The 12,786-nt window shown below is 51.8% G+C and overlaps 1 protein-coding gene across 4 annotated transcripts in view; it reads left to right on the top strand.

Moving 5' to 3' along the window:
- Positions 1-6,287: 6,287 nt before the first annotated feature.
- MYH14 (myosin heavy chain 14) overlaps positions 6,288-12,786 on the top strand; it is a 91,046-nt gene continuing 84,547 nt past the window's right edge. For 2 of the 4 annotated variants that reach the window (XM_079908547.1, XM_079908550.1), the window contains exons 1-2: positions 6,288-6,315; positions 11,494-11,904. In XM_079908547.1, coding sequence (XP_079764673.1) covers positions 11,497-11,904 — 408 coding nt within the window. In that variant the 5' untranslated portion in view covers positions 6,288-6,315; positions 11,494-11,496. Of the gene's footprint in view, positions 6,316-7,897; positions 7,945-8,479; positions 8,535-11,493; positions 11,905-12,786 lie in introns of those variants that run through there. The other 2 variants (XM_079908548.1, XM_079908549.1) reach the window with 2 other exon arrangements.

The following is a 12,786-nucleotide window of genomic DNA, read 5'->3' on the forward strand; positions in this document are numbered from 1 at the left end:
AAGGGATCCACGACAAAGGAAGGCTTGTCTGGTGTGCAAAGGTGAGCTCACGTGGGTGAGGTGTGGGCATTGCCTGAATCACCTGTCACAGTGGGAATGGAAGAAAGGAAAAGAAGGACATTCCAAGGAGAGGTCCTTGCATGGGCTCAGGCTGGGGCTCAGAGGTGGGTCCTGGGACAGGTGTGCCCCCAGGAGGCTGGAATGCAGGGGAGGGGGAGACGAGGAGGCAGGAGGCAAGTTGAAACCAGATGGGGACCCTTGGCATATATAGTTTCCACCCTGTCACCAGGCTATTATCATATACAGCCTGCTATATATTCATTAATGATACACCTGCCTTATCTGCCCCCTCAGCCTGCATTTCGTTCAGGTTAGCAGATGGTTCTGGAGGCCCGAGGGACACCGGCCGCTGTGTCGGGCTCCGAGGAACCCGAGGGGAACCGACCCTGGTCCCTGTCCTTGAGGAGTTCCAGCCCAGCGGGGGAGATAGACAGCTGAGTGCCCTCACCTGGGGAAGAGGCTATACTGGAAGGACGCCAGGCGCTGGATGACAGAGCAGGAATTGCCCCTTGATCTGGGGCAAGTTGCTTCACCTCTCTGAGCCTAATACCCAAGACAGTTTTATATTGCTGCATAACAAAAAATTTAGTGACTTAAAATAACACATATTTATCATTTCATAGTTTCTGTGGGTCAGGAAACTCATAAAATTACATAGTAAACTTTTTGTGAATACACACCAAAATATTACCAGGGGTACATCTGGCTAGGGAAATGAGATGGAGGATGCTGGTCTATAAAGGTACCTGCAGACATTATTCCAATCCAGTGTGATCAGAGCCCATCCATCCATCCATCATCAGTCCTTCCGTCCATCTGTCCAGCTGTTCCACCATTTATGCATGAATTGATTCTTCCATCCATCTGCCCACTTATTTATTCATTGTGTATACCTCCATGCATTCATTTATTAATCCATCCATTCAAACATCTATGCCCTCATTCATTCATTTATTCCACCAGTTACACATCCATCCATTCATGTGTTTATTCATCAGTACCCACGGTCATGTGATCTTTCCACTCCAAATGTCACCTCCACAGGGAGCCTTTCCTGACCCCCTTTCTGAAAGAACATACCCCACCCCTTCCCTCTCTTACCTTCCATTGCTATTTCTTTGTAGCCCTTGCTCTGACTTGTCACTGTGCTCTGTAATTATGTGTTCACTTGTTTGGTGTCTGTGTCCACCACCCAGAAAGTATTTGTTGAGGATCTACAGAGTGCCAGGCTCTGTTGTAGGCACTGGGAACACAGCAGGGGACAAGACGGACAAAAGTCCCCACCCACACAGAGCTGACATTCTAGTCGGGGGCTTCAGACAATAAACAATAAGTGTAATAAGTAAATTACTGGCAGGTTGGAGAATGCTTAGTGCTGTGGTCAAAGAAAATGTAGAACAGGTGAGGGGTATCAGGGGTCCAAAGGAGAGGTTGCTCAGAGAAGTCCTCATGGAGGAGGTGGTATTTGAGTAAAGACTGGAAGGAGATGAGGGAGCCAAGTGGTTTTCTAAGGGAAGTGCATTCTAGTAGAGAGAGAATGGCATGTGCAAAAGTCCTGAGGCAGGGCTGAGCCCTGTGTGTTTGAGAAGCATTGAGGAGGCCAGCATGGCTGGAGCAAAGTAATCAAGGGGGAGAGGGTGGGAGCTGTGGATAGAGAGGGGACAAAGAGGGCCTGTTGGTATAGGGCCTGTGGGACCTGGTGAGGACTTTGCTTTAACTTTGAGACTGGACCCAGGGGTGGGCCCTGAGCAGAGGAGGGACAAGATCTAACTTAGATGTGAACAGCTTTCCTCTGCCTGCCATATAGGAGTAGATTAATATCTGAATTCTCTGAGGGCTGAGACTATATCTTTGTTCACTCCATCTCCTCGGCTTCCAGAACAGGGGTCTGCAAACTACAGCCCACAGGCTAAATGCTCCCACTTCCTGTTTGTATAAATAAAGTTTTATTGAAACAAACCCACACCCATTCATTTACATATTGTCTATGGCTGCTTTCCTTCTCTGCCACCAAGTAGAGTAGTTATAGCAGAGACCATCTGGCTCTCAAAGCTGAAAATATTTACTGTTTGGCTTTTACAGAAAACGTGTGCAGACCCCTGGTCAGGAACAAGACCTGGCACATGGTAGGCACTCAGTAAATATTTGTTGTCGCATAACTGAGCCTGTCACTCATCTGTGACCCACACAAGGCTGCCAGATTACTCTTGTCTCAAAGCCAGTTCCAGTCACATGCAGGAAAACAACAGCCCAGGGACCAAAAATAAAATACTGGAACCAATCACATCTTTGCCACAGAGGAATTGCCCAGGCAGGAATACAGTCAGGACCCACAGAGAAACTTAACACACTCTTTGTCCCTTTCTTTTTCTCTATTAAGACTTGGGGCTCCTTAACCCCTGCCAGGCATGGAAACTGCTCCCCCATTTTTTTCTCACTTAAAAAATCCCCCTAACCCTCTTCCATAGAGAAGCCCCCTCCCTGACTCTCCTGTCTCCTCCCGTCTCAGCTCCAACGTTTCGTTTCTGTACATAAACTTAGCTCCCTGCTGTTTTTTTTTCCCACACTTGTGCTGCCCATTACTAAGATTCTGCATAACAAGGTAGTTATGAGTTACGAATAATGGGGCTGTTTCAGCTGGAAGGAATCCCGCTGGTAACTGAAAAAGCTCCCACACTCCTATTTCCTTTTCTTCTTATACACATTTATCCCAGTATTCTATCCATCCCCATTTTCCAAGTTCCCTCTCTACTGCAGTTTATCCTGCACCCTCGGGACCCAGAGAGGAATCAGACCTGGTCCCTCATAGCCAAGGACTCACAATTTAGTGGAGACAATCCCAGTGCCTGGGGTGAAGAGGTGCATGCATGGTGGGGATGCCTTGACCGTCAAGGGAATGAGTTTGAAGTTTTATCCTGAGGACCCTCTCTGGCAGACTTGGATGGAGGCCAGATGGAGGGCTCTGAGGCAGCAGAGTGTCTCCTTCTGACCTGGTTTCCTGGGTCTCAGCTACATTCTGGTGGTTTCACATAGGGATCCACAACGCAAGCTCTGGGGCCAGGCTGCTTGGGTTCAAATCCAGGCTCTCATGCTTTCTAGCTGTGCAGTCTTGGGCCGTTTTCCCTCAGTGTCCTCACCTATAAAATGAGTATGATACTAGTACCTACCATTTAGAGTTATTGGGAGGATTATGGGACTTAATACATATAAAGAGCTTAGAACTGTGCCTGGCACACAGTAGGCACTCAGTAAATATCAGCAACTATTAATGTGCTTAGTACAGGCATCCAGCTCGTAGAAAACCCTCAGCAAAAGGAAGCTCAATATTATCCTTTGGTGATGTCATCACTTACCCATATAGATCTCCAGTTTAGACCCTCGGTGGGAATGATGACATCACTAGTTGCCAGGTAGATTTAATCCCAGAGGGTGTTGATGACATCACCAGTCACAAGGCAGGAAATGGTTAGAATGTGCATGCCCAAGGCTTCCTTCCTGTTTGAACTTCTCTTGTGTCCCAGGCCACACTCTTCCCTGGGGCACATGAGATTTTCATCTATTTGAGCCCAGTTTTCTATCAGTCGAATGCAGATAATAAAAGTATCAATCTCGTAGGATTGTTGAGAGAATCCAATGAGTTAAATACATACGAAGGGCACAATGTCAAGCACACAGTCGGCACTCAATAAACAGCAGCTCCTGTTAGCCTCACGGCAGGAGGCGTCCACGGTGGACACTCGGGCCAGAGTAACAGGTGCTCTCCTCTCTGTCTTGGTTAACAGCACAGACTCAGGAATCTGACCTACTGCAGTCTGAGCCCAGATCTGCCATCAGGAGCAGGTGGGAGACCCTGGGCACATTGCGGGACTGTAAAGTGAGGTAATGACAGTGCCAACTCATAGGACTGGCATGAGGAGGCATTGACATGATGGTCATGTTCCCAGCACACAGTCAAGCTTATACCCGTGAGCTGCGTTATCACTGAGGATGTCCTTGGAACGGTCCTCCCCTCCTTGGAACTCAGTTTCCCTGTCTGCAAAGAAATGGGCAGTGGCCATGGCAATCTCAAGGCTTCTTGCCTACAAGGACTCACCTTTGCCATTGCTGAGCAAATGCGTTGGGAGTTGGATGCTCTCACTTGTATCTGCTCTCAGCCCAACTCCAGCTCTCTCCTTCTGTCTCTTCATTTCCCACCTCTTACCTGTCTATTTTTCCCTTTCTCTGGCATCTTTCCCTTGCTCTGGACTTTCTCTCTCTTGTTTCTCTCCTGCATGCTATCAGCAGGCCATTTGCAGAGCAATAAATATCAACAGTAATCATCATCATAATTTGTTTATTTAGTCTTTCCCCGAGGCCAGGACTGCTCTAAGCTCTTTGCATGTATTAACTCATTTAATTCACACAATACAAGGACTTGTTACTATTGATTCAACAAACACTTATTGAGCGCCTACTGTGTGCCAGGCCCAGAGGAGCCAGCATGGAGCAAAACAAAGATCCTCATCCTTGTGGGGCTTACGTTCTAGTGGGGAGACAGAAGATAAACAGGTAAACAAGTAGAAAAAAAAAAACAACCAAACAAACCTCTACTAGTGCTATGAGGGAAAAAAAACAAAGCAAAGTCAAAGGGAGAGAGAGTGATGAGGGGAAATGTTTTCTACAGAATGGTTAGGAAACACCTCCTGAAGGAGGTGACATTGGATCTGACCTGATGACGTGAGAGGGAGGCAGCCATGCAAAACCTGGGGGAAGAAAGATTCCTGGTGAAAGGAACAGCCAGTGCAAAGGCTCTGAGGCAGCACCATGCCTGGGGAGTGTTTGAGGAATTGAGGAACAGCCAGAAGGCCTGTATCACTGGAGCTGAATGAAGGGAAAACAGTATCACACAGGGCCCCTGGGGACCACATCATGCAGGGCTTTGTGGGCCATAGTGAGGACTTCCGCTTTTACTCTGAGAAGGAGCCATGAAAGGTTTGGAGCAGAGGAGGGGCACAGTCTGAATAAAGTCTGACAGGATCCCATGGGCAATAGGCTGTGGGGGGAGGGGGAGAGGGAGGTGAAGGTAGAGGCAGAGAGACCATCCTCCCCATTTTACAGATGCAGAAATAAATGGACCCTCACAAAAGGCCAGCAAAGCGGGCTCAAGCCCACACAGCTGTTGAGCAGCAGAGCCAGGTTGGCAGGCTGGCTGGGACTTGAGTCCCAAGCAGCCACCCCCACTGCCAGCCCAGCTGCTCACTCCTCCTGGAGCCTCAATGTACACCTGTAAACTGGGGACACAGCTCAGTGGTGCAGGGCTCTCCAGCGACATGCTGGCTTCGGACATGGACACCACCTCGGGGTTCAGTGGAGCCTTCACTCTGTGACCTTGGGCAGGTGCCTACCTCTCCTGAGCTTCAGTTTTTCCATCTGTAATTTGGGAAGCATTAACTAACGCCTGGGTGTAGCCTGGTGGTTAAGAGCGCAAGTTCTAGCGTCAGATTTGGCGGGATCTGAGTCCTTGCTCTGCCACTTGCCAGCTCCATGACTTTCCGCAATTAAACACCTTCTTTCTAAGCTTCGGTTTATCTCACCTGGAAGATGAAGCTCTTAACAGCACCAATTCCAAGAGGTAGTTGTAAGGATTAAATGAGATCATGCAGGTAAAGCGCTTAGCACAGTTTCTGGCATACATCGGGCACTCAATAAATGATCATTATTATTACTGACAGTAATGCCCACACCTCTGGGTGGGTGAGAGCCTGGGAGAGTGCCTGGTGGTACGCGGTCGGCGTTCGACAAAAGTGAATTCTCTCTCCCTTCCTTCATGCCCGCCGGCTCCCGGGGGACCCAGGCATTCCGGCCTCCGGCCGCCCCCCCACGCCGACCCTTACAAAGGCCCTCATTCATGCCTCGTGCACAAAGCGGCCCATTCACCCGGGTCCCTTGGGCTTCCCGCCCCTGGCCGCCCCCCGAGTCTCGCCATTGGTCTCACCCCTTGCCTGTCAGACTTTGGTTCCCGCCTATGACCGCGTCGCCTAGCTCCACGCTCCGGCGCCGTTCTTTTCCCACGGCTGGCACACTCCGGCAACTTCTGATTGGCCCCGCCCGCCAGCCGCTCCTCTTGATTGGCGGGAGCGTCCCTCGTGGGCGGGTCCATAGCTTGTCGCAGCGGGCGCCTATTGGCCCCTTTTGCGCTTGTGTGGGCGGGGCTTTCCTGACTGGCCCGCCTCTCTTTCTCCCAAGGCCGAAGCCTCTGGACGGCCCTGGAAGCCGGTGAGTGCCCGGGGCCAAATGCCCGCCTGAGGCGGCGAAGTGGGACTGGGCCCGGGGAGGCTGGAGCTTCGGGGCTCCGGTCGGGGCTCCGGAGGCCGGCGCGAGCTGCGGGGGAGGGGCGGTGGCGCGGACAGTCACCTCGGGCGAGCCGCCGGACGGCAGCGGGGGTCGAAGGGAGGGGGGTGGGGCGGGGCGCCTACACTCCCCCAACTCGAGCTCCTACTATGTGCGAGGCCGGCTCGGGGTCCTCGCCGGAGCCCCAGGCCTACTCCGCAGAAGGGGAAACTGAGGCTCGCTTTGGGACCTTGGACGCTTTAATACCTGAGTCATTGCCTTCAATCCCCCACTCCCAGATGACAGTGTCTCTATTTTCACGTGTAAAAATTGCGGACCAGAGACAGGGATCATCATGACTGGCGGAACAGAGGGGTGGGGAAGGACATCTTTGAGCCCCTACGGTGTACTTGGGTGCTTTTATTTTTATAGCTAAATAATTACCTTTAATTATATTAACTCGAGATGGGTTATATTGCACCCATTTTACAGGGAGGGTAAACAGGCTGGACAGAGGCGGTGACTGCAGGGGGACAGGGTTGAGAACAACACTTCAGAGACCAACTGTGTGCTGGGTTCCTTTACCTTTTTAATCCCACAGTAGTCCCCCAAGGAAGGCTGTAGTCTCTAATAGATGGGGAAGCAGGTTGAGGGAATTACCAGTTGGGAGGAGGAAATTGACATCTTTGAGGACACGTTGCTCTCAGATCCCCTCTTTAGAATGACGGAAAATGGTCTGGGCTTGAATCCCATTTCTCCCTTTTACTGACCGTATGACCTTGAGCAGTTTACTTCGTTCACCTCTCCATGCCTCAGTTTCCCCATCAGAGAAGTGGAGATTCTGACTGTCCCTATCTTACTGTTTTTCGAGATCATTCTATGAATTTGGACAGCTGTTCTAAAAGCAGGAAAACAGCCGGCACATAGTAGGTGCGCTTACCACTATTTAGTCCTCAGTTCACCCCTGAGAGAAATGAACTGAAGCTGCAGAGCCTAGAAGAACATTTTGTCGTCTTCTTTGCTACTCCTAGTGCTTTCTGTGGATTGTGTGGTCCCATTTCCAGGGTCGGGGAACCTGAAGTTCAGCGAGATTAAATGATGTCGTGAGGCATTACTTGTTTAAGCGCTGGGCTGGGCACTTTCTCCCACATCGGCTTATTCATTTCATTGGCCTCAATTCGCGGAGAGGAAAGCCGATGCCCAGGAAGCTTGAGCGGGATTTGAACCCCCGGAGTCCTCAGCCCCCTCTGACGCGGGTCCTTGACCTTTGCTCGCCAGAAGAAGGAGGGGCCCCTGGCGCTGCTGCTGCCGCCGCTGCCGCCCACCTGGCAACAGGCTTATCCCCGCCTCCCGCCGTCCCCCTGTCTAGAGCCTTGCAACTCCAGGACCCGCCCCCTTCCCAAGCCGGGCAGGTGCTGGGTGACATCAGAGCCGGGCTCCCTCCCGGTGACGTGACGTGGCCCCGCCCCGCGCTGGACCGCGGAGGTAGCCGCACCTGAGAGCTCGGAAGAGGACTTGGGTTCCCGTGCCTCCTCCCCATCTTCCCGCTTCCTGTACCAAGCCGGCGCCCCCCAGGTAGCCCCGAGGATCCGCGGGTTGAGGGGACAGCTACACGGGCACTTGGGTCTCAGGGAGCTGGGGGCTGGGTGCTGAGATTCCGAGATCTGAGGAGAGGGGCTGGGGGTCAGGAATGCCAGGTCTGATTAAGGACTGCTCTGGGAGTCTGGGCTCCTGGGTCTGGAGGGAGGAAGGCACTGGTGCCAGGACTCTGTGTCTGGGAGCCTGAATTTGTGGGTCTTGAAGGAGGAAGGGGCTGGGGACCTGGACTCCTGGGTCTGGGGACCCAGGTTTCCGAGTCTGGGGGCAGAGCAGACCCCTGAATCCTAGCACTAGACTGAGGTCAGAGGGCCAGGTGCCAAGGGCCCCAGCCCCTGCCCCAGGGGTGGATCCCTGGCTCCTTTGCCTTTCCAGCCCGGCAGTCTCTGCCCCTCCCAGGGTAGGTGCTTTCACCTGCGCTGGTGACAGAAATGAGCCCTGGCAAAGGTGTTCCTGCAGGCTAAGGAGGGTGGGGCTGCCAAAGGGGCAGGCCCACCTCATCAGAGCTGTATCAGCCCTCAGGATCTGGATGTCCCAGGCGTCTTCAGCTCTAGCCCGCCTGCAGTAAGGTGAGGGGGCTCGGACTCATGGGCCCAAGGGAGGAGGGGGCTGTAGGTTCCGATTCCTGGCTCCTGGATGAGTAGCCTGCTGGGGGCCCAGACTCCTGAGTCTGGAGGAGGAGGGGGCTGGGGGCCTGGACTCCAAGGGAGGAGGGACTGGGGGCCCAGATTCGTGGCTCTAGGGAGGGGAAGCATAGGGCTGGGTGATTGCAAAAAACTCCCAAACCCTTCCTGGTCAAAGGCCGCAGGCTGGAGAGGAAGTGGGTGGGGTGAGGGTGGGGGTAAAGTCCCAGGGATGGGCCTTGGCTATGAATGGATCAGGGCCGCTGGCTGTGAATGGATCAGGGCCGCACCGGAGGCCTGGGGTGAGCCTGGGCAACTTGGGGCCTGGGAAGTGGAGAAATGGTATCCAGCGGTGGGAGAAGCCTGCTGTTGGAGTGCAGGGGCCTTGGGTTTGAGGCCCGAGAGCATCAGGACCAAATGAGAGCATCAGGGCCAAACGTCACGGGGTGGGCTGGGGCCCTGGGACTGCTGGTGGTGAGGAGAGGGTCTGGGGGGAAGAGGGACATGTGGCCTGGAGCTGAGTTTCTGGGTGAGGGGAAGACAAGAGCCTGATGGGACCAGATTTAGGGATGCCCCAAGAGGAGCTGGGTGTTTGGAGGGACTTCTGCAGGGATATTTCGGAGGTGGGGGGGCGTGGAGGGCAGAGGCAGAGGCACCGAGGTGGGAGAGACAGAACACTGGGGGGTTCCTGTGACAGGGGTGGCGGTGGCCAGGCAGTGATGTGGCCGTTTGAGGGGAGAATAGAGGCCGACTTTTTTCCTGACCTGTGCTTAGACTGCTGTAGAATTGGCGTGGTCTGCTCACTACTGGTCTGCAGCCCCTTTAAGGGCGGGGAGGGGTCTAGCACGGGCTGGCTCCCCCAGTGCCTCCGCTATCAGCTCACAGCTCATCTTGGGTTCTGACGGTCTGAGCCTAGAACTGTCCGAGACTAGATCAGCCCCAGACCAGGAGCTCCTCCAAGCAGGGCCCTGTCTGACTCACCTCTGGGTCTCCAGACTCACTCTTGGCAGAGGCTGGTACTTGAACAGCCTCAGGGAGTGTTGAGTGAATGCAGAAGTGAATGAATGGGGCCAGTCTCCCCATTATAAAGAGAAGGAAGTCACGTCACAGGGAAGGAAGCCATTAACCGAGGGATGAGATTCAGGTCTGTTCTGGGGTACACCAGAGGTGGTCAGGGAACCTGAGTTACAGAAATCAGATTGACACCCTTCTAGGGCTCACATCTATGAGATCAAGGTCCTCATCACAACACAACCTGACCCCTTTGGTCCCTAATCTTACCTTACCTACCACCCTCTCTGCCTGGATCACCTGGCACCAGCCACACTGGCCTCTCACAATGCCACAGACATACAGGCACACACCTGCCCCAGGGCCTTTGCACGGGGCTATTCTCCCAGCCTGGAATGCTTTTCCTCCTGACGTTCCCATGGCCTGCTTCCTTCATCTCCCTCAGATCTTTATTCTGATGCCACATCAAAGAGGCTTTCCCTGGCCACCCCAATTAAAACTTCAGCTCCCCTCAACCCCTAACATCTCCTGTTCCCTGCTTCATTTTTCTACTTGGCATGTATCATCATTTAACATACTATATAATTTACTTAGTTATCTTTGAATCCATCTCCTGGGATTAGAGCAGTGCGAACTCATACAAACACAATGCAAGCCAAATGTGTAATTTAAAAATTTCTAGCCACTTTCAACATAAAAATGTAAAAAGGAACAAGTGACATGAATGTTAATGATGTATTTTATTTAACCCAGTACATCCAAAATATTATCAGTGCAATATGTCATCCAATGTAAAAAACACGAATGAGCTTTTTGTCGTACTGTCTTTGAAACTGGGTGTGTGTCTTATGCTCAGAACCCACCTCAGTTTGGATTCTCCATTTCAACTTTCCAGTAGCCACACAGGGCCATGGCTCCCGAAATAGCCAGAGCAGGGCTAGAATGTAAACACCTTAGGAAGGCAGGGATCTTTTTCTGGCTGGTCTTTGGCTATATGGCTGATGCCTTGAATAGTGCCTGGCTCACAGCTTGGCTTCTTAGAGAATTAATTCTTAAAAATCTATTTTATTGAAGTATAGTTGGTTTACAATGTGGTGTTAATTTCTGCTGTACAGCAAAGTGACTCAGTTATACATATATATATTCTTTTCCATTAGGGTTTATCACAGGATATTGAATATGTGTCCCTGTGCTATACAGTAGGACCTTGTGGTTTATCCATTCTGTATATAATAGTTGGCATCTGCTAATCCCAAACTCCCAATCCTTCCCTCCCTCATCCCCCACCCCTTGGCAACCACAAATCTGTTCTCTATGTCTGCGAATCTGTTTCAGTTTCGTAGATAAGTTCGTTTGTGTCATATTTTAGATTCCACATAGAAGTGATATCATATGATATTTGTCTTTGTCTGACTTACTTCACTTAGTATGATAATCTCTAGGTCCATCCATGTTGCTGCCCATGGCATTATTTCATTCTTTTTTTAATGGCTGAGGAGCATTCCACTGTATATATGTACCACATCTTTGTCCATTCATCTGTTGATGAACATTTAGGTTGTTATTAAAGAATTATTGAATCAGGGATTCCCTGGGGGTCCAGTGGTTATGACTTGGAGCTTTCATTGCTGTGGCCAGGGTTCAATCCTTCGTCAGGGAATTAAGATCCAACAAGCCACGTAGTGTGGCCACACACACACAAACAGAATAATTTAATGAATGAATGGATAGAGAGGTGAATGGGTGGAATGAGTAAAGGAAGATCTGTGGATCCATTTTGCAGACGTGTAAATCGAGGTCTGGTGGAGAAAGGCAGTGGCGACTGCCTGGGGGATCTGGGGTGGGGATGGAGCCCCCACTTCCCTGAACCTCGCCCTCTGCTCTCTCCCTGCAGACCATGGCAGCAGTGACCGTGTCGGTGCCCGGGCGGAAGGCACCCCCCAGGCCTGGCCCAGTGCCCGAGGCGGCCCAGCCGTTCCTGTTCGCGCCCCGTGGGCCGGGCGTGGGGAGTGTGCCCGGGGGCTCGGCCATGTCCCCGCAGGTGGAGTGGACGGCCCGGCGCCTGGTGTGGGTGCCTTCGGAGTTGCACGGCTTCGAGGCGGCGGCCCTGCGGGACGAGGGCGAAGAGGAAGCCGAGGTGGAGCTGGCGGAGAGTGGGCGGCGGCTGCGGCTGCCGCGGGACCAGATCCAGCGCATGAACCCACCCAAGTTCAGCAAGGCCGAGGACATGGCTGAGCTGACCTGCCTCAATGAGGCCTCCGTGCTGCACAACCTCCGCGAGCGATACTACTCCGGCCTCATCTATGTGAGTGGCCTCCTTCCCCGGGAGGGCGTTGCCCGGGGTGCGGGTCTGGGTGTCAGCACCACAACCTGAACCAACCTGAGCCTGTTTATAATCTTTATCCCATGTCGAATGACTCTGCCTGCACTTACTTGCCAAATGATAAACTATTGCATATCAAGAGTGCCTCAGACCCCATGGGGGCGTCCTGTAATATTATAGGGTAGATGCTCCTTATTATTTTCCTTAAGTTAAAAAAAGTCTGAATCCCCAAATATAACACATCCAAAGCTTTTGAGAAAGGGATATGGATCTGTAGTGATAATTAATGGGAGCCGCCGAGTATGGAAAACTGCATGCCTGGCTCTGTGCGTTTGTTTCCTTTCATCTTACAAATAGTAGAGTGTTTTATACCTAAAAGGAAACCGAGGCCCAGAGAGATTTAATAACAGTAAAAACTAACATTTATTAAGCATGTGCTAGGTACTCTAAAATATATTGTTTCAGTACATTTGCACAATTATAAAGCATTTTGTCCCCATTTTACAGATAAAGAAACTGAGGCACAGAAAGGTCAAGTGCCTTGACCAAGGTCACCCAGTTGGACTTGGCAGACGTGGGTAGTCTGGCTCCAGGTCCCACCACTTTGCCATGATGCCTCTTAGGATTAAGACGGGATTGATGATAGTGAGGTTGACTATGGTCGAGTCTCTGTTAAGCATTCACTGTCTCCCATTAAAAGCAAACAGGTGGAGTAGGGCGGCAGTTCTTAACTCTGCCTTCACGTTAGAATCATGTTAGGAATGTTTTTTAAATACCGCCACTCAAGCCCCGCCTCACCCCATTTAAATCAGGCTCTCTGAGGGTGTGACTGGTCCTGTTAATAAGCTTCCAGGGTGGTTCTAA

This window comes from Stenella coeruleoalba (genome assembly GCF_951394435.1).
Source record: "Stenella coeruleoalba genome assembly, chromosome: 20".
Lineage (NCBI taxonomy): Eukaryota > Metazoa > Chordata > Mammalia > Artiodactyla > Delphinidae > Stenella > Stenella coeruleoalba.